A 20419-nucleotide genomic window follows, 5' to 3' on the forward strand; every position below is an offset into this window, starting at 1 on the left:
AGGTTGTGGATACTTATATATGTCTTGTGTTTATTTACTGTTGTAGTCATTCCCAGCTGAATATCAGGTACCGTGAGTATGCAGCCTTGGCTGCTAAACATTTGATAACGACCGTATGTGCGCGTCACGTACGTAACTTTTTAAAAATATATAAGCTTTATGAACCTTGGGTTAGGTGAACGGTCTTTTGGGCTGAGTGATTGTGTGTGTTGATCAGGTGTTTGAATTGTATTGGCGTGTTCTATGGAGCTAGGAGCTAGCAGAGGAGCTAGGAGCTAGCATAACAAACACGCAGGTGTTTTTATGCAGGATTAATTTGTGGCATGTTAAATATAAGCCTGGTTGTGTTGTGGCTAATAGAGTATATATATGTCTTGTGTTTATTTACTGTTGTAGTCATTCCCAGCTGAATATCAGGTCACCCCCGGCTCTCACAGCATCTTCCCTATCTGAATAGCTTCAACTCCCCACTAGTCCTTCACTTGCACTTTACTCATCCACAAATCTTTCATCCTCGCTCAAATTAATGGGGAAATTGTCGCTTTCTCGGTCCGAATCTCTCTCACTTCATGCGACCATCATTGTAAACAATAGGGAACTTTGCGTATATGTTCAACTGACTACGTCACGCTACTTCTGGTAGGGGCAAGCCTTTTTTTTATCAGATACCAAAAGTTGCAATCTTTATCGTCGTTGTTCTATACTAAATCCTTTCAGCAAAAATATGGCAATATCGCGAAATGATCAAGTATGACACATAGAATAGATCTGCTATCCCCGTTTAAATAAAAAAAATTCATTTCAGTAGGCCTTTAAGGTCAGAGAACACAAACCAGGATGCCATTTCCGTAGGAAATATTGGAAATGTAATAATCTGTTCCAGGGTCAGACTTTCGCTATACTACTACTTGAATTAACTGTAGTTAAACAACATACACACGTATTAATGATTAGATTAAACAAAAAAACAAACGATATACTCACCGTCAATGTTGGTGATGCTTTATACAGTGTACATATTATACAAGTGTAAAAAATAAGTTAACAACTGTAAACTGTTTCTATCATAAAATTGTACAGTATAACATTTCACATTAACTGTCATGCAAGTGTACAAAAAACATGTGTACTCCCCTTTTAATATTGACGATGCAGCAGAAAAGGCGAGTCGACTTCTCACATTGCGTTTCTTTTTTTTTTTTTTACATTTATTAGTGTCAAAAAAAGTATAGCAATATCGAAATCAATAAACTATGTGTTCTCACCCTCATATATGTTGATGCAAGACCGACATTATGTTCTGGGCAGCTGGTTGAGCTCTGATTTGTTCATGTTTTACCATAAGAAATTATCCTCTCCAGGGTTAAACTGTCTCCATCATAAAGTACTTGCACATTAAGTATCATTCAAACACAGTCAAAAATTTGAACACTGTTAATCTTAACATTCAGGTGCAACTGTAAAAGTGTTATTTAAAAACATTATAAAGTGTATTTAATCTTTTTTCTGTATTTAAAAAAAAATACATGTCGCACAGAAGCCACAAACATTAAAGAAAAAGGAAATGCATGCAAGTTCATACTTAAATTTATCTTCTGTGACCTTCTGGAAATTGCTTAACCTAGAGACCCCATGCCTTGTAAAAGGTACTTAATTGAATATAGCATATTTTAGACAATGTGTGGCTTGTATTGAAGAAATATACGGCTTCTGGAGTGTGCAGTTTTGCTAGAAAGTAGATCATTGCTAAAAGTAATAGTGCTTAATTTATTCTACATTACCCTGCTAAATAGTGTTAAGATCATGTTGATCTGAGACAACTTCCCGCAGTAGGCTTCTTATCGTCTGGATTTATAGTTTCAGCAATCGGCAATTAAGCCCCAGTGATCAGAGTGGAAGACGGGAGGGAGAGGGAGGAGTGGTGGGAGGTAGTAGTAGCCCCCCTCAACCCACCATCTTACTCCTCTTGTCAGCCAGGAAAGGCTTCACTCAGCTGGGGTGCGTTTCGCCCGAGGCTAGGCTCACTGGTGGAGGTTAACTCCAGCATAAATAAGCATCTTTGGACTCATTACAGGGATTAGAGAGTAATTCGCCTGCGAGGAAGAAGACGACTGCCAGGGTTTTGGTACAGTTTACGACAGTCTTATGGGGGCAAGGGCCTTGGAGATTACGAGGGGGTGGGAAGGAAAGGCAAGTGAAAGAGAGACGGGCCGAGGGAAAAGAGAGGCATGCTGTCAAGTGAGTGAGTGTGTGAGTCAATCCAAGCCCCCGGCTGCCCCCTTGATCTCGAGGATGTTGGGGTGCTGTGAAAACGGATAATGGGAGTTAGAACGACCAGGCCCGTCTAGAGAGAAGTGTGCTGATTGTTATAACTTTTCCTCATCTCCCCCCACCGCTTAACTGAATAAACACCCAGGAGAAAGCCCTAAATCAATTTTAATGATGTTGAAATACAATTTAGCAACAAAATACACAACAAATGCTAATTTGGTCATGATGAGAGGCATCAGAAATTCCTCCCATTATTTATTCAGCCGACTTTCTGCATTTTTCATCAGAACAAATATTCCCATTTCAACAAACACGCACTGCGAGAGAATTTGGCAGCATAAATCAACACATTCTTTCATCAAATATATGCTCTGTGGGGTTCTCGGTAGTCTGTCCATTGCGCCAAAGACAAATAGTTCTGTGCGAAGTCCAGCCAGTGATACAGAAGGGGCAAAGGACTGTCAATATATGTGCACATACATTAAACATAGCCGGTCGTTGTGTGTTCAGAAAGGACATCATCATTAACCATAGTTGTTAATCAAAGATTCTTTTTGAACTGTGTAGTGCATTCGTACTAGGGGTGCAACAATACTGGACAATTTACCCTTATCAACCGCGGTTTTCAGGTTTTGCAGTTCATTTTGCGCTGTGTGTGTATGTGCTGGAGCATACACAATAAAGTGAGGGACAGAAAGACAGGACAGGAGAAACCATGCTAACCGCTAAGCTAGCTTGAATGTGAAGTAGCAAAACAATAAAATAAACTCCTACACTTCAGCAGAAGTCTAACTGGAACTAGCTCAGGAAATTAGCAAGTAGATTATTAAATCAGGAGAGATAATAATATCCACAATGTGCGACAACACTGTGAGCTCGATATGAATGGATAGATCACACATCTTTGAGCTGTGTGCTTATGGGGGTCGGGGGGCAAAGTGTCTGGGCATTCCGTGGTTTTAAAAGGCACAACTATCAAAACAAAAGGATTGTTGCTCACTATGTAGTGTAGGCACCTCGCTTAGCAGGCTGCTTCAGTTCCCACATATCTAGTCTTCTACATCCAGGCTGTGAACAATTGCAAACCAAAATCTGAAATTACACAATACATTACCGCATATGTCAAAAGCCAAAGAAGGAGCCTTTTATAAATTTAAGTTGCATCAATAATCGATTTGTAATCTAATATTACTCCTGAATCGTAATCAAATCTTGAGGTGCCCAAAGGTACTCACCCCAAATGCTACATCCCTATACTTATTTTCTATTTAAGAACTGTAATTATTAAAGAGTTAACTGCAAACAGTTTGTAGTTTTTTATGACTTATTTGAAAAATCATCAAATGTGAAAAGGTAAGCAGTTTTTTGAATGCCATTTTGTTCCCTTCTATACCAATGTACATATCAAACCATGAGCTAACACCAGGGAACCTACTAAACTGTGAGGCTGTCGCAACGTTGCGCCCTTAATTTGTACGAGTATGAACATATGACTCAAAGTAATTTTCTTTCAAATTACTGCCTGACAAACATCTCTACCTCCATCTTAACTGGCTCTATCTGCCTTGCCTCTGCACCACATTTAGGACAGGTGGTGCAACTGTTTGTAATAATATGACTTTTGATACAGTAGTAGCAGAAAACATGTTGACAGCCTCCCCGGTGAGGCAAGGTCGGCCACTCTCCACACAGCGCACATTCTTTCCACACCTCATCCTTACCTCGTGCACTCTCTATGTCACTTCCGTCTGCCCCGAGTAGAAAGGAATAAATGTTTGATTTTAGTTTTTTTACGTTGATGAGCGGTAGTAGGAAAATTAGGAACTCTGCAAAACCGTGCCACAGCAGCCCGCGATTCATGTATTGGTATGTAATGTCCCGCGTCACGTTGGGCTTGCTAAAAACGGCCCGAGCTCCAATGATCCTTTCAGCCAAGACTGGGTGTTGACCTTTGCTGAGAAACACAAGGAAGTTGACAAGACTTGCAAGACGGGCTACGCCTGACATTAGAGTCAGAGAAATGCTGAGGGCTTTTTGGGAAAATGTGCCATCACCTTCAGACACTCCTGAAGTCAAACCAAGACACAGTCGAAGGCTGTGGGCGCGCTCTTGAAGCCAGCGAGGACCCGCTGTTAGCAAAACCAGAGCCAATTTCTGCCTCTGGGTAAGAGGCTTGTAGCGGGCAGATGTGGACAAGGTGTTGTGGTAGCGTAGGCTCAGTATAGACTGGCCCACTGTGGTGCTGTTAGGATACAAAGTGAACCTCCACAGAAGCAGCTGCAGCAAAGCCTTCAGTTCGGGCTCCAGAGGTGTCAGAAGGCCCGGGCGGAAGTTCTGGAAGCACTGGGAAAACTGGGTCCATAGGAGTTGCTCCAGGGCCGAGTCAAGCTCGAGAGCATCCAGCTGGCTGATGCGCAGGACTGGGATCAGTGGGTCACAAGATATTTCTGGAAGAGATCCCGCTACCTTACTGCCCTCTTGATCCATACCTGCTGGAAAACAGAACTTATTTTGAGTGATTAGTTTGCACACAGGCATTCTTTTGCTTGTTTTGGTTATTCAAAGTTGCCAACTAATTGAGTGCAGAAAACTTTGTGTGACTTGACTACTGGCAGAACCACAGCAGAACTATTTGAGAAAGTACCTAAAGAGGGACAACTTGGGAGAACCGGGGCCCTTGAGGTAAAGGCCATCTTGTTTGCATGGTTATTTTCTCCCTAAACATAGGGACGGAAATCACTTTTCATATGTATAAGCCGTCCATAATGCAACCTTTGAGCTGTGTGATGCAACGAAGCGGAATAGGGAGGGGTCTTAGTCTCCCTCAAGTGTATATCCACGAAACACACACGGTGAAGCTAGGGGGCTCCTGGTGCCTGCACCCTCTGGAGATAGGGGTTTGTGTACAAATCACATCACGAGGGATTAGGCTAACGGCAGTCTGTGGTACACCGTAAACATCAGCCAAATGTGGAACAATCTCCCTCTCCCTGGAGTCGACTCCATACGGGATCGTAACATTGTGACGTTTGGGCTATTTTGTGCCGCAAAACGTTCTCAGTTCCCCCCCGTTTTTATCTAGCCTTTCCTCAAGTCAAACGCTTAGAAAGAAGGCGACTAACTAACACAAGGAGAGACAGAGCAATAGGGTGAGAGAGTGAGAGGCCCTTTTTGACAGTGGCTTTTGTGTCTCGCTGAACAGGATTTGTCATGAGGCTTTAAAACAGATTTCAGCCGGGTAAATATGGCAGTTTTGGCAGAAAGGGGAAATATGGTCACTTTAAACTGCTGAAGAGAAGGAGGAAAAATAAAACAGATCTAATGTAATAAGCCGAAATGGTGAGGACCTGTCTATGTATTCATGATGTTTCAATGGATGCAGGATTCACCGTCCAGTTAAATCAGAATTAGCAAATCAATGGGGAAAAAAACGGAGGTAAGCAGGTGTGACAAATTCATTGAGTTGAATTTGAAAGACTGCCATGTTTAGATCCTCGCCTGTGACGGAAAAGGAGTTTGGATTTAAGGAAAAAAAACAGTCCTGAATGTGCATCCTTACCAATAAACAGGCTCCATTTGTTTAGCTTCATCTGAAAGTTTTGCCTGTGCAGAAAATGTGCAGATTAAGTGACGCGCATGTGTGTGGAAGTGTGCGGGACTATTTATGTACGTCAAGAGTAGCCTTGATCTATGCGAGCTAAAATAAATCTATCGGTCTGTCGCTATACACACAAAGCCAGGTGGTGAGAATCCTTGCCACAGCAACACTCTCGAGACGAGTAAACCCAACCGGGTCCAATATTCTTTTCAAAGCCTTTTTATCGAGCAGTTTACAAGTTATGAATGAATATGTTTTATTTGGGGGAAACACTGTATTGACAGGTACCTATCAATAGTAATGTGACTATTGTCAAGGGTCTGTCAATATTAATGTAATTATGATGTAGTGGGATCAGAGGGATAGCGCAGAGTCGGGGGGCCAAGTTACATCTCCGGCCCACTGCCATATCAATAGCTGGGATTGCTATTGACAGTTTCCTTTCAGACTTGCAGCACTTGCCGGATATATAACGAGCAGACACTTCAGTCAATGCAGAGCTGCCTATAAAAATTAAGCATTTGAATTTACGGGTCTTATACTGTGGACAGCTGGAAATCCATGCTTTTTGTGTAATAGTCGCAAGTCTTTCACCGAGTCGGGCAGGTAGAAAGAAGCTAACATGAATGCAATGTGTTCTATTAACTTGGATCATTCTCCTGTGGGTCAGCTAACCAACCAAATCAATCCAGACTCTAAATGCTATCTTTTTTAGAGTCGCAAGGCCAGGTGGACGAGTTCAGGGATGACTAAAAGTTAGAAGAAAACAAGGTAGATGTGATGAAAACCTTTAAAAAACCATTTAAATGTATTTGGATATACCGGTAGGTGAGATGTTGATTCTTGCTGTCTTGCTTCAACATTAAAAAAATATAGGCACAGAACTCGAAGCTGACTTACATGGCTTACAAACAACAACATCCAATCAAGCAGCGACATTGCTGCGGGCTATATGGGGCTGTGACCAGTGTGACGAAGGGAATCAGCAAGCAACAAAGGCACACTGACGCCTCCCAGCTGCACCGGCCTTCTAAAAACTCTGTTTCAGAAATATGGAGAGACAAAGGGACGGATTAAAAAGATAGATATGTCAGACAAAGCATCATGAAACCCCCAACTGAGGTGTGTGTGGGGGGAGGGGTGCTACTGTTTACTGATACAGTGAATGAGGAAAAACTAGGGGCAAAGATAGCTGAGCGAAAAAAATGAGGTAAAGCAGGGGAAACAGATAAGCGCAAACGTCCATAGGAACTGACCTTGAGACTGACGGTCACAATAAAGGAGGAGGGAACATTCCTGAAGCATATCAGCCATAGTGAGGTGTAAGGCATCTAGGGAATATCCTATAGACAGAGGAAGGCTGCACTTTCTTATTGACCTTGGCTTTGGCATCTCGGGAGGGGATGAGGGTGTTAAGAGAAGGAAGCTAACAGAAAACAGGGGGGTACCGGGAAGTCGGGCTGCACAAATAGTCTAATTTTAATCAAAATCATTATTTTGGCTGCCACGATTAAATTAGGGAGATCGTCTGAGATAATAACATTTAAAAAGCAGGCTCCGCTGTACATCAAATCAAATACTTGCACAACTGCGGCGGCAGAGAACAGCCCTGTGAAGCGGGTGCCCGTCCACGCCAGACGCCATTGTGTATAAGCACAAAACTCCATCACCATGCCGAACTGAAACATTAACAATATTACTTTAATTAACATCAACAAACTTTTCCCAGGGTTGCTACAACCGATCGCTTTATTTCACTAACTTCACTAACGTGGAGTCTCTGCGTGTGTTTAATACCGCAATGCTGTTATTAGATGGCGACAGGTGTGTACAATAATGGAGATAACAATAACGCATTTGTCCCACCCAAAAAGTATACCTCGGAGGAGCAAAATATGTGCACAGTATGTCGATATTATATACCACTCGTATTTATTTTTGTTGGTCAGACTGTTGCACTGATCCACATGGTGTGGTTGAAGAACAAATACTTTACCTTCATTGCCCAAACTTTGTGTTTTAAATTGACATTAAAAAATTAACACCACTTTTTTTACCTTATTTGTCAGTTTTTTTTATGTCAGAAAGTTATTATGTTCAAAAACAGTTTAAGTGACATAGCACAACGCTTCTCTGCTTGTCTCCCTGGAGTCGCACTAGCAGTACTAACAGCTAACCATCGTGCTAAATAGAGTCTGGAGACACTTTTCCATCGAGTGCCAACATTTCTTGCTGGTGTTCTGGCAAGACATGCTCCCTATTGGAATTCATGCACCCCTTGCATCTGCGCGTGTGTATGAATCAGGGAATGCGTAAATGTAGTTGCACATTGAAAAACTCTTTCACAACAGTTCAATCGTTACACTAAAAATACAAATTTTTGTATTTTTTCCATTTACTATACATGTTTAACACTATACAAACAATGAAATGTATGATTAGGTAACGAGGGGGTGTCCAAATAATGACATGAGGCCAACCTATGAAATGTGGCTGTTTGCATAACAACATTTAAAATAGAGCTAAATGCATCATATAATAAGAACACGTTTACACTAATAATGAACAAAAACACAAATATTTGTCTGTAAATATGCATATTCATCCTTTTTTTTTAATTATTCCCCGCCACTGGAAAGATGACTCCATGTTCTATAGTACACAAACGTATGAAAACGTCATCATTCCATACCATCAGGACACCATGTGACCACAGTTTGGACTGCATATACTTTTGCCGAATGCGGTTTAAAACATGTTGCACATTTCTAATGATGCAAACCAAAAAGCTCAGCTGCAGCCATCCTAACATTGAGTTTTGCATAATCACTGAATATGCAAATTGGACGATGACATCATCCGGCGCGCCACTTCCATTCTGAAACTTCAGATCTATAGGAAACACTGAACCCTAATGCATTATTGTCTTTTGTTTGCATCTTTTTACGGCCGTTGTGTTTAATGCCGCATAATTTTCACTAGAGCTGTCTCAATCCTGATCATGTGATCGGATCGGGTGTCGATATATGTCTATTTTAACTGATCGACTGATAAGATGCCCAGCCCAGCCAATCTTTACCACAGCTGTGTCGCAGTGTTTACATGGCTGAAGATTGTATTTACGTGAAATATTCCTTTCAATAGGGATGCACGCTCAGGCAGACACAATTACATTGTTGGATTCCTTGTTACACACATGCATGAGTTGCATGAATTATAGGAAAGTGCAGGTCTTGCCAGAACACTGGCTCAAATTTGAGAGCAAGCTACAATGAACGTGTTGTATATCCAAAGTGTGAGGCTACTTCTAAGATACTAATCCTCATCACCATGGCGGAAATATGCTACGTTTTTTCCAAGTGCTGAATCACTATAATGGCTAAGCATGCTACACACATACGCACACCGAGCAGGATGACTCAAGAAGCTAACCTGCTAAAACTTCAATGTAAAGTAGGAGTGGTCGATCCACATGTTAATACTATTGATACCTAGTATAGTATTAGTATATAAACAATAATTAAGTGATTAGATCAATATACAATATTTATGTTTCCTATTTTAATTATTACAAAATACGTTTTGGGTTGTTTTTGTTATTGTTAACATACTCAGAAGTAAGTCTCTGCATACAGGAAGGCTTTGAGGGAAAAACCCAGATGATTTAAATGGGAGTCAATAGTAGTTGTTGCTTTTGTTTAGTTATTGTGCTCTGGCTACTTTATTTTGTTAAAAAATATACGTATAATTTAATACCACACATTTAATACATCATCTGATTTAGAACAATACTAGCAAATTTTACAAACTATAAAAATGTGTTAACTTTAGTTACTTGCTATTAAAAAAAAAAGTTCTATAATCTATGTCAAAGTGTCAAATCGGGACTTGAAATCGGATCGGATTTTAGGCTAAAAAATAGGATCGGGAAATCCCCAGTTTTCACAGTTTCTAGTGATGGTGGTATTATTTTTAAGTAGGAAACAGGACGACAGAAACCAATGCCACAACGACAACGTGCAATGGAAAAGTGTTAGCTATGGTTGTCAGCGTAAAGTATTTCCTGCAATACATTGGCAAACATTTATTTTGTGGAATCATTTGTGTGAAAGCTGTGGTGAATCAAACCTATTTTCCTCAGCCCCTGCCAATTTATTGCTCTTATTTGGCCAAGAAGGAGTGTGGCACTATTAGCCAAGAAAAGCTAATGTCTTCACTGTGAAAACGAACAAGGTTGTCGGATTCAGAATTATTAAAAGAGTGATGTCAGAATGTTAAGATTACCAAGGCGGTAACCAGACTAATTGTTATGAGTCTGTTTAATGAAAAATGAATGTGTGCAACTGCGAAGAGTGTTATTCAGGCTGTGTGAGTGTGTGTGTCACTCACTAATGCTCTATCAAGACTCCTCTCTTTCTCTAATCACCAATGACTCCTTTAAGCCAAGGGGCAAGGCCAACCTTAATGGCTTGCACACCCAGAGAATACACATTAGTTACAACAACACATTTGACACACACCAAAAATGTGCTTTACTTTATCTGGTATGCTCAGAAGGTAAATTATTGAAAATAATTAATTGATTTCGTGAGTAGAAAGGTTGAGTATGCTAATGGTGAAATTGTAATAAGTACATGGCTTTGAGAAAAAACGACTAAAATGTCATGAAACATTTAGAGGGCAAAAAGGCACAGTGAATGTGGAAGAAAAGGTGGAGCTGCGGATAAAAAGATACATGAGAAAGCTCAAAGAAAGACGCTAACTTTGTATAATAACAAAGTGTTATACTTTTTAATTTTGGTGATGATGTATTCAAAGTAATAGGAACAGTCTCCAGAGGTTCAGGAGCCAAACATCTGAAGGATTGTTATTACTGCATATTGCAACCCAGCGTATTGTTTTTTTGTTTTATTTTACTTTGATGGACCTTTGGAACCAGAATACCAGAAAAATGCTGTGTCTTCTAGCAACATATGCAGTACTTTAGCACTAGTATTTATAATAAATGTGACTATAGACTTACAGTTCCCCGCTTTCTTTGAACCTGACATGTACTGTTAGATTGCTGATATAAACTGAACCACATAATTGTTTTACACAATTGTAAGTAATCAAGTATAATTGAACATACAGTCAATTCTATCACATGCCGTAAAAAGTTGAGTCCCACCTAGGGCTGGTGCCGATAAAACAATATCAATATACAGCACCTTGCAAAAGTATTCACCTTCCTTGAACTTTTCAATATTTTGTCACATTACAACCATAAGCATAAATATATTTTATTGGAATGTTATGTGAAAGATCAACACAAAGTGGTGTACAATTGTAAAGTTGAAAGAAAATCATACATGATTTTTTTTTTTTTATTACAAATAAAAAAGTGAAACGGGTATTGTGCAAAATTATTCAGCCCCCCTCTGTCAATACTTTGTGGAACTACCTTTTGCTGCAATTACAGCTGCAAGTCTTTTAGAGTACGTCTCTACCAGTTTTGCCAACATAGTGACTGAAATGTTTGCCCATTGTTCTTTGCAAAACAGCTCAAGCTCAGTCAGTTCAGATGGAGAGCGTTTGTCAACAGCATTTTTCAGATCTTGCCACGGATTTGTGATTGGATTTAGGCCTAGACTTTGACCAGGACATTCTAACACATGGATATGTTTTGTTTTAAACCATTACATTGGAGTTCTGGCTTTAAGTTCCGGGGCGTTATCCTGCTGGAAAGCGGTCCTCCGCCCCAAGTCTTTGGCAGACTCCAAAATGTTTTCTTCCGAGATTGCCCTGTATTTGGTTCCATCCATCTTCCCATCAACTTTGACCATCTTCCCTGTACCTGCTGAAGAGAAGCACCTCCAGAGCATGATTGGGTCACCATATTTGACAGTGGGGATGGTGTGTGAAGTGTTAGTTCTCTGCCACACAACGTTTTGCATTTTGGTCTGGTCTGCCCAAAGCACCTGCTTCCACATGTTTGCTGAATCCTCTGGTTTTCTTTGAACAATGTATTTCTTTTTGCAACTCTTCCATAAAGACCACAAGTGTTCAGTGCATTACTAATAGTTGTCCTGTGAACAGATTCCCCCACGTGAGCTGTGGATCTCTGCAGTTGGTCCAAGTCACCACGGGCCTCTTGGTTGCATCTCTAATCAGTGCTTTCCTTGTTTGGCCTGTAAGTTTAGGTGGACGGCCTTGTCTTGGTAGGTTTATAGTTGTCATATTCTTTGTATTTCTAGATGATGAACTGAACAGTGCTCTGTGAGATATTCAAAGCTTGGGAAATCTTTTTATAGCCCATGCTTGCTTCTCCACAACTTTATCCCTGAACTGTGTGTTCCTTAGACTTCATGATGCCGTTTGCTCCCCGATATTCTCTTAACCAACCTCTGAGGCTGTCACAAAACAGCAATATTTGTACTGAGATGATATTACACACAGGTGGCCAGTATTTAGTCAGTAGCAATCAAGCAACTTCTGAAGCAACTGGTTTCACTCAGAGAAAAGGGGGCTGAATACTTTTGCAGACAGCACTTTTCAGTTTTATATTTGGAAACATTTTTTTTGAATCATGTATAATTTTTTTTCAACTTTACAATTTTTTACTACTTTGTGTTTGTCTTTTACATAAAGTTCCAATAGAATATATTTATGTTTGGGGTTGTAAGTTGACAAAATATGAAAAAGTTCAAGGGGAAATACTTTTGCAAGGAGCTGTACATTGAGATAGACACATAATCGATATCAATAAAGAGTATGTTTGATAAAACGTTCAAAATATAAATACCGTATTTTCCGCACTATAAGGCGCACCTAAAAACCTCCAATTTTCTCAAAAGCTGACAGTGCGCCTTATAATCCGGTGCACCTTATATATGGACCAATATTGAGCCACAACAGGTCTCGCAACTACGGGATGCATAACGTAACCCCAGCCTCTACTGTAGCGTCTATTCCATGCGCCTTATAATGCGGTGCGCCTTATATATGAACAACGTTTTAAAATAGGCCATTCATTGAAGGTGCGCCTTATAATCCGGTGCACCTTATAGTGCGGAAAATACGGTATATGTTTTTGGTGGAAAGGAACGGGAAAGAATGAAGAATGATTGGTTGCATGAACAAAGGCACTCGCGTCCAGCACCCTGGAAGTCATCAGTGAGCAATGGGATGGACATGCTAACAAGCCAATCGTGTAACAGTATCAACTATCACTTTTGGTCGCACCATCTTACTGCCTTGCTGTTGATTCTCTGCACGGAGCGAGAAGAGAAAGTAAAAATGAGTGCTGAATAGATCGAAAAATTTGTCGAAAAGGCAGTTTTTTATTTTCTAAGTTTCATAGTTGTCCTTCATCTTTTCTTTTTAACCCTTGTCCGTTCCCTATTCGGATGTATGGAAACAATCGGTAGGAACTAAAGTGCAGGACAGAGGATACAAAATAAATAACCAAAAAATAACAAATGTGCTACTTTAAAATAATCATTTGGTCCATCCATCAATCAATCATCAATCAATCAGTGTTTATTTATATAGCCCTAAATCACAAGTGTCTCAAAGGGCTGCACAAGTCAAAACGACATCCGCGGTACAAAGCCCACATAAGGGCAAGGAAAAACTCACAACCCCAATGGGACATCGATGTGAATGACTATGAGAAACCTTGGAAAGGACCGCATATGTCTCTAGGGGAGACCGGATGCAATGGACGTCGAGTGGGTCTGACATAATATTGTCAGACCCACCATCCATCCATCCATTTTCTACCGCTTGTCCCTTTCGGGGTCGCGGGGGGTGCTGGAGCCTATCTCAGCTGCATTCGGGCGGAAGGCGGGGTAAACCTTGGACAAGTCGCCACCTCATCGCAGGGCCAACACAGATAGACAACATTCACACTCACATTCACACACTAGGGCCAATTTAGTGTTGCCAATCAACCTATCCCCAGGTGCATGTCTTTGGAGGTGGGAGGAAGCCGGAGTACCCGAAGGTAACCCACGCAGTCACAGGGAGAACATGCAAACTCCACACAGAAAGACCCCGAGCCCGGGAAACGAACCCAGGACCTTCGTATTGTGAGGCACATGCACTAAGCCCTGTTCCACTGTGTTGCCCATAATTTAGTCCAATAGTATTTAAATAATAATTACTGCATAACATAAATTCATGAAGTTTTTTTACATAGTTCTAACATAATTTTTTCTCTATGCTTACATTTTCACACTTTGCACTAATTCGTTACACTTTATTAAGTACTTCTTATATACCGGTAGTACTTATTTTTTAAACTTTAATTTAAAGATGTCGTTGTTTATTGTGATTTCAGACTTTTGTTTACATTGATGGAGTTATGCTGAAATGTCCTTTCCTTTCTGTCTTGATAGCTGATGGAATTATAATGAGGAATGATGTTTGTAAGGCTGAAACGACGCGTCGACGTCATCGGTTACGTAAATACGTCGACGCCGTTTTTGTGCGTCGACGCGTCGCATAATTACGTCACACTACCGTCATGGCGGAGCGCAAAGCAGACGATGTGAGCGGTGCGAGCGAGGGGGAAAAAGCACGCCAAAAGTCGTCAAAAGTGTGGCAGTATTTCAATAAACGGCCTAATAATGTTGTTGTATGCACACTGTGTCGAGCGGAAATGGCCTATCATAGCAGCACATTGGCTATGAACGAACATCTGAAAAGAAAACCATCAACTATTCAATCGTCGCGCGAGTATACGTTGTCATCATTACACAAAAACATGAATGTGTCATTTGTATCTGCTAGGGGTGTAACAGTACGTGTTTTGTATTGAACCGTTTCGGTACGGGGCTTTCGGTTCGGTAAGGGGGTAAGCTAAAGTCTTAACAAGCTGCTTTGCTCCTTCTGCTTTTGTCTCAGCACGCAGCATTGTCCCACCCACACAACCATCTGATTGGTACACACAAAGCGTTATCAGCCAATCAGCAGTGCGTATTCAAAACGTTAGCAGCCAATCAGCAGTGCGTATTCAGAGCGCATGTAGTCAGCGCTTCAGCGTCGAGCAGATAGGTCTTTAGCAGGTAAGCATCAGGCAGCGAACTCTACCCAAATGATAATAAACACCTTCCAGTCAACTACTAGTGACATCACTATGAGCCCGTTGACCTTCTAGAAACTTAAACTGCAGCTCAGCTCACTCGCAGTCCTGGCTTAAGGTGAAGGCTAATTAGCTCTCAGTTCCAGCGACATCGACCCCTTCTGAGCGCCTATTTTCAGCTGCTGGGAATATTGTAAACAAGAAAAGAACTACAGCATGTAGACATGCTAACCTTTCTTCATTACAACTGTTAGTCACTCACTGGAATGAGTAGAATTGGTTATTGTGTACTGTGTTGGACTGGATGTTTATTTTGCACATTTTAAAAGCAATACTTAATGTTTACAGTGCTCCAGAATATTTAGATTGGCACTTTTTTGTATTGGATGTTTATCTTTATTTTTGCACATTTTAGCAAATAAGCAATACTTTCACTTTTGTTGACATGTTTCCATTGTTGTTACAGAATATTTCGTTTTGCACTTTTTTGTACTGGATGTTTATCTTTCTTTTTGCACATTTTAAAGCAAAATAAGCAATACTTTTACTTTTGAAATGCTTATACTATTGCAGAATATTAAGATTTGCACTGGATGTTTACTTTTATATTTGCACATTAAAAAGCAAATAAGCTACTTTTAATTTTGTTAAATGTTAAAAGTTTTAAATGTTTACATTGTTACAGAATATTTTGTCATGTTGTTGTCAATGTTGACTGAGTGGCCATACTTTTTTTTTTTTTGTAAATAAAAGCCATGCCTTTTGAAAAAACTGGCCTACATTTATTTTTTCATCTTCATTTTGAATAAAAAAATAATCGGTAAAAGGAAAAAAAATCTATAGATTAATCGGAAAAAAAAAATCTATAGATTAACCGATTAATCGAAAAAAATAATCTATAGATTAATCGATAGAAAAATTATCGTTAGCTGCAGCCTTAGATGTTTGTTAAGAAATTATTGATGTCGATGCCATTATGGATTCCTCTTATTGAACCGATTCCTTATCGAATCTCTTATCAAATCCAGATAGGTTGTTGTGAGTGCATTGAGTTCCAAAAGCCATAGAAGTTATATGACTGGGCCGGCACGCTGTTTATATGGAGGAAAGGTGGACGTGACTGAGGACAGCATGCGGACGTTAAAGGGTGAAGGTTTCAGGTGAGAGAGGACGCTAAAGGCACGCCCCCAGTGAGCATATAATGCTGCTATGTGCGTTGTAAATTTAAAAAATGCCGAACACATTACCAACATGGACGAGGTGCCGCTCACTTTCGACATCCCAGTAAAGCACGCTGTGGAGAAGAAGGGGACCAGCATGGTAGAAAATCGATACACACAACGGGGCAAGAGAAGTCGGCTTTTACTGTTGTGCTAGCTTGCTATGCTAATGGACAGATACTGCCGCCTGTGGTGATTTTCAAGGGGAAGACGCTGCCGAAAGAACAGTTTCCACCTGGAGTCATCATTAAGGCATGACGAAGGAACTCCAACCGCTGGACATGGGTGTAAACAGGTTGTTCAAAGTGAAGTTGTGAGCGTCATGGGAGCGATGGATGACAGACCAACACAGCTTCACGAAAACTGGGAGGCAGCGTCGGGCGAGTTACGCCACAATTTGTGAATGGATCGTGGATGCTTGAGCTAACGTGTCTGCTTGCACTGTTGTTCGAGCTTTCGCAAAAGCCGGCATCTTTTCCAAGGAGCCCCACGGCAACGAGACTGACTTTGAAAATGTGGAGAGGGAAACTGACGTGTTTGATGGAGAACTTTGATTGATTGATTGATTGAGACTTTTATTAGTAGGTTGCACAGTGAAGTACTTATTCCGTACAATTGACCACTGAATGGTAACACCCGAATAAGTTTTTCAACTTGTTTAAGTCGGGGTCCACTTAAATTGATTCATGATACAGATATATACTATCATATATACTATCATCATAATACAGTCATCACATAAGATAATCACATTGAATTATTTACATTATTTACAATCAGGGGTGTGGAGGGGGGAGGATATGGACATCAAGTAGTGGACATAGAGAGAGAGAGAGAGAGAGAGAGAGAGAGAGAGAGAGAGAGAGAGAGAGAGAGAGAGAGAGAGAGAGAGAGAGAGAGAGAGAGAGACATCAGAAGGCATAAGAAAAAGAAAAAGTATCTGCATTTGATTGTTTACATTTGATTATTAGCAATCCGGGGAGGGTGTTAGTTTAGGGTTGTAGCTGCCTGGAGGTGAACTTTTATTGCGGTTTTGAAGGAGGATAGAGATGCCCTTTCTTTATACCTGTTGGGAGCGCATTCCACATTGATGTGGCATAGAAAGAGAATGAGTTAAGACCTTTGTTAGTTCGGAATCTGGGTTTAACGTGGTTAGTGGAGCACCCCCTGGTGTTGTGGTTATGGCGGTCATTTACGTTAAGGAAATAGTTTGACATGTACTTTGGTATCAGGGAGGTGTAGCGGATTTTATAGACTAGGCTCAGTGCAAGTTGTTTAACTCTGTCCTCCACCTTGAGCCAGCCCACTTTAGAGAAGTGGGTAGGAGTGAGGTGGGATCTGGGGTGGAGGTCTAGAAGTAACCTGACTAGCTTGTTCTGAGATGTTTGGAGTTTAGATTTGAGGGTTTTGGAGGTGCTAGGGTACCAGGAGGTGCATGCGTAATCGAAAAAGGGTTGAACGAGAGTTCCCGCCAGAATCCTCAAGGTGCTTTTGTTGACCAGAGAGGAAATTCTGTAGAGAAATCTTGTTAGTTGGTTAACCTTTTTGATTACCTTGGTTGCCATTTTATCACAGGAAAGGTTAGCCTCTAGAATGGAACCTAGGTAGGTGACCTCATCTTTCCTGGTGATAACAATGTCACCTACTTTTATGGGGAAGTCATTGACTTTCTTAAGTTTGATGTGGGACCCAAACAGGATGGATTCTGTTTTACCCAAGTGTATGGATAGCTTGTTGTCAGCGAGCCAGGTGCAAGTTCTACAGAGCTCAGCACTGAGGATTTTCTCCACCTGTGACTTGTCCTTGCCGGATACCAGCAAGGCAGAGTCATCTGCAAACAAAAACAATTCACAGTCGCATGCCGATGACATGTCGTTTATGTATATTAGGAACAGTAAAGGTCCTAATATACTGCCTTGGGGGACTCCACAGCTCACAGAGGGGGGGGGGGGGGGGGGGAGACACACGGTGCCGTTCACCTCTACCACCTGCTCCCTCCCCTCCAAGTAAGATTGCATCAAGCTCCATGAGGTTTTGTTAAATCCGATTGCCCTGAGCTTATCCAACAGTATAGCGTGGTTAACGGTGTCAAAGGCCTTCTGAAGGTCCAGCATGACCATGCCGCAGTATTTGCCCAGCTGTTCATTTCGGACACAGAAAATGAGGACTTTGATGGATTTGCGGATGAGGATTGATCAAAAAATAATGTGAGTACATTGATAAATACTTAAGTAAAGTACAACTGAACTCAGTTTTGCTCCTGCTGCCTTTTTAAAACAGCGTCCATGCATGCTAGCGTATGTTTTAAGCTAGCATATATTTAACCATGCCTGCGCCCCAAAATACGCTGCGCCTTATTTATGCGTTAAATACAGAAATAGCACCCGCAACTGACATGGCGCCTCTTAATACGGTGCGCCCTATGGTCGCGAAAATACGGTATAGTGGCTTCGATAACGGGAACCGGTTCTCAAAAAGGGATTTGAATCCATGGAATCAGGTCTTTTCTCATCGAAGCATCGGGAGAACCGGTTTTTCAACATCATCCCTAATTATAATCAGAAGAAAGTTGCATTTGAAATAAAAATGTTAACATTTAATATAATTGTTCTCCTTCTCCATGTTTTATATTGGTCATGAACCTGCTCAGTAGCCTTGTGGTTAGAGTTCGGTAGGTCGTGAGTTCAAACCCCGGCCGAGTCATACCAAAGACTATACAAATGGGACCCATTACCTCCCTGCTTGGCACTCAACATAAAGGGTTGGAATTGGGGGTTGAATAACCAAAATGATTCCAGGGCGCGGCCACCGCTGCTGCTCCCCTCCTCTCCCAGAGGGTGAACAAGGGGATGGGTCAAATGCAAAGGTTAATTTCACCACATGTAGTGTGTGTGTGACTATCATTGGTACTTTAACTTTAAAAATAATTATCGCTTTCAACCAATATAAAAAACCTAAATCGTGATACAGTTTTCAACCAGCCCTAACATACATTCTATCACATGCTGTAAAAAGTTTAGTCACACCTACTTTTTCTGGCACCATCAGTACCTCAATACACAAATCATCTCTATTGTGATAATAATCAACGAACATTTGATCATCACAAGGAGGAGGGATTAGGTTTGTGTGAGAGTAGCACAGTCAACGTCATTGAGGGGGGAAAATAAGATATGACAGATAAGAGTGGAGAGGAGAGGAGAGATGATTGGGATTAGAAAGATGAAGTGCATAGTCTATGAAAATCAATAAATACAACTTAGCCTTGAATCTCAATGTGGGCGACTTTGATCCATGGTATTGATTGTTTAGAAGTAGAATAACAGAATCATATGGGGCGCAGTGCGACATATTTTTGAAATGATGCAGTCAGTTCTTTACTAAATACTGTGCATTTGGACATGACTTCTACTGAATGCTTATCATTTTTTTTCTGTACGGTTATATTCACTCTGGTGACAAAAGGTCGGTATGCTGCACACATGCGCAAACCGGTGATGAACAACACGTCTATTTAAAACAAACAGGGCATGCTAAAGTAGATTGTCATCGGAATACAAAACGACCCGTTTTACAAGACAGAGAGAAATATTTACCTTTTTTCTTGTTGAGCACTACGCATTCAATTTTAAGGAGCCATTCCTCGCTATGGTGATCTTGACAGAGCAATGTTTACTTCCGGATTGTAACCTAAACCCCGCCTCTTTTAAAGATGTCCCAATTGCGTGATGTAACGTCACCATTACGCGACACACTGGATTTTTAGCCAATCAGGTAATGCAACGTCATCGCAGCGGCAAACTGACTTGGGAAGCGCAGGTCCTTAGAAATACAATTTATTGTACCGTTCACGTCTCTGTTGTGGTAACCGCACATAGAGACTGCATTGTTGACCACGGCGATGCAGCAAAGGGATAAACACAGCACAAAACGCACCGCAACTTTCAGCTATTGTCTCCCCTTAGTGATGTATCGGTGTTGTATCACTCACCAGTGTAAAAGCAGCATTAATGACGCTAAACGTGGGAGAGGATAATTATGCTTTAAACCTGCTCCCTGCATCACAGCTGCAATGTGGCAAAGAGAGCTCGGAGAAACCCGCAAAGTTAATGAAACAGCTTTTAAATGAGTTTAAAGGGTTGCATGAGCAAAGGTTGAGATGCCTGGAGGAGGACACGTCTCAAAGACCAGAGGTGATACTGCAGGTGAGCAAACGACACTGCGTTCTGCGGGTGTTTAAAAATTCATCCATCCATTTTTGCT

General features: G+C 41.0%; 1 protein-coding gene across 5 annotated transcripts; it reads right to left on the bottom strand.

Annotated features, from left to right (window-relative positions):
* Positions 1-2495: 2495 nt before the first annotated feature.
* On the bottom strand, positions 2496-19868 carry LOC133630428 (peroxisome biogenesis factor 2-like). Of its 5 annotated transcripts, none has more exons than XM_062022012.1 (3): positions 19753-19851; positions 6770-6908; positions 2496-4760 (listed from the first exon to the last, which is right to left on the bottom strand). In XM_062022012.1, the coding sequence occupies exon 3, from the start codon at positions 4756-4758 to the stop codon at positions 3787-3789; it is 972 nt and encodes a 323-aa protein (XP_061877996.1). In that variant the 5' UTR covers positions 4759-4760; positions 6770-6908; positions 19753-19851; the 3' UTR covers positions 2496-3786. The 5 variants fall into 5 exon arrangements, with proteins under 5 accessions (XP_061877996.1, XP_061877997.1, XP_061877998.1 ...); XM_062022013.1 differs by having other exon boundaries at positions 2496-4763; XM_062022014.1 differs by lacking the exon at positions 19753-19851 and adding an exon at positions 17871-17955 and having other exon boundaries at positions 2496-4763.
* Between the last annotated feature and the right edge of the window lie 551 nt (positions 19869-20419).

This window comes from Entelurus aequoreus, linkage group LG15 (genome assembly GCF_033978785.1).
Source record: "Entelurus aequoreus isolate RoL-2023_Sb linkage group LG15, RoL_Eaeq_v1.1, whole genome shotgun sequence".
NCBI classification, from domain to species: Eukaryota; Metazoa; Chordata; class Actinopteri; order Syngnathiformes; family Syngnathidae; genus Entelurus; species Entelurus aequoreus.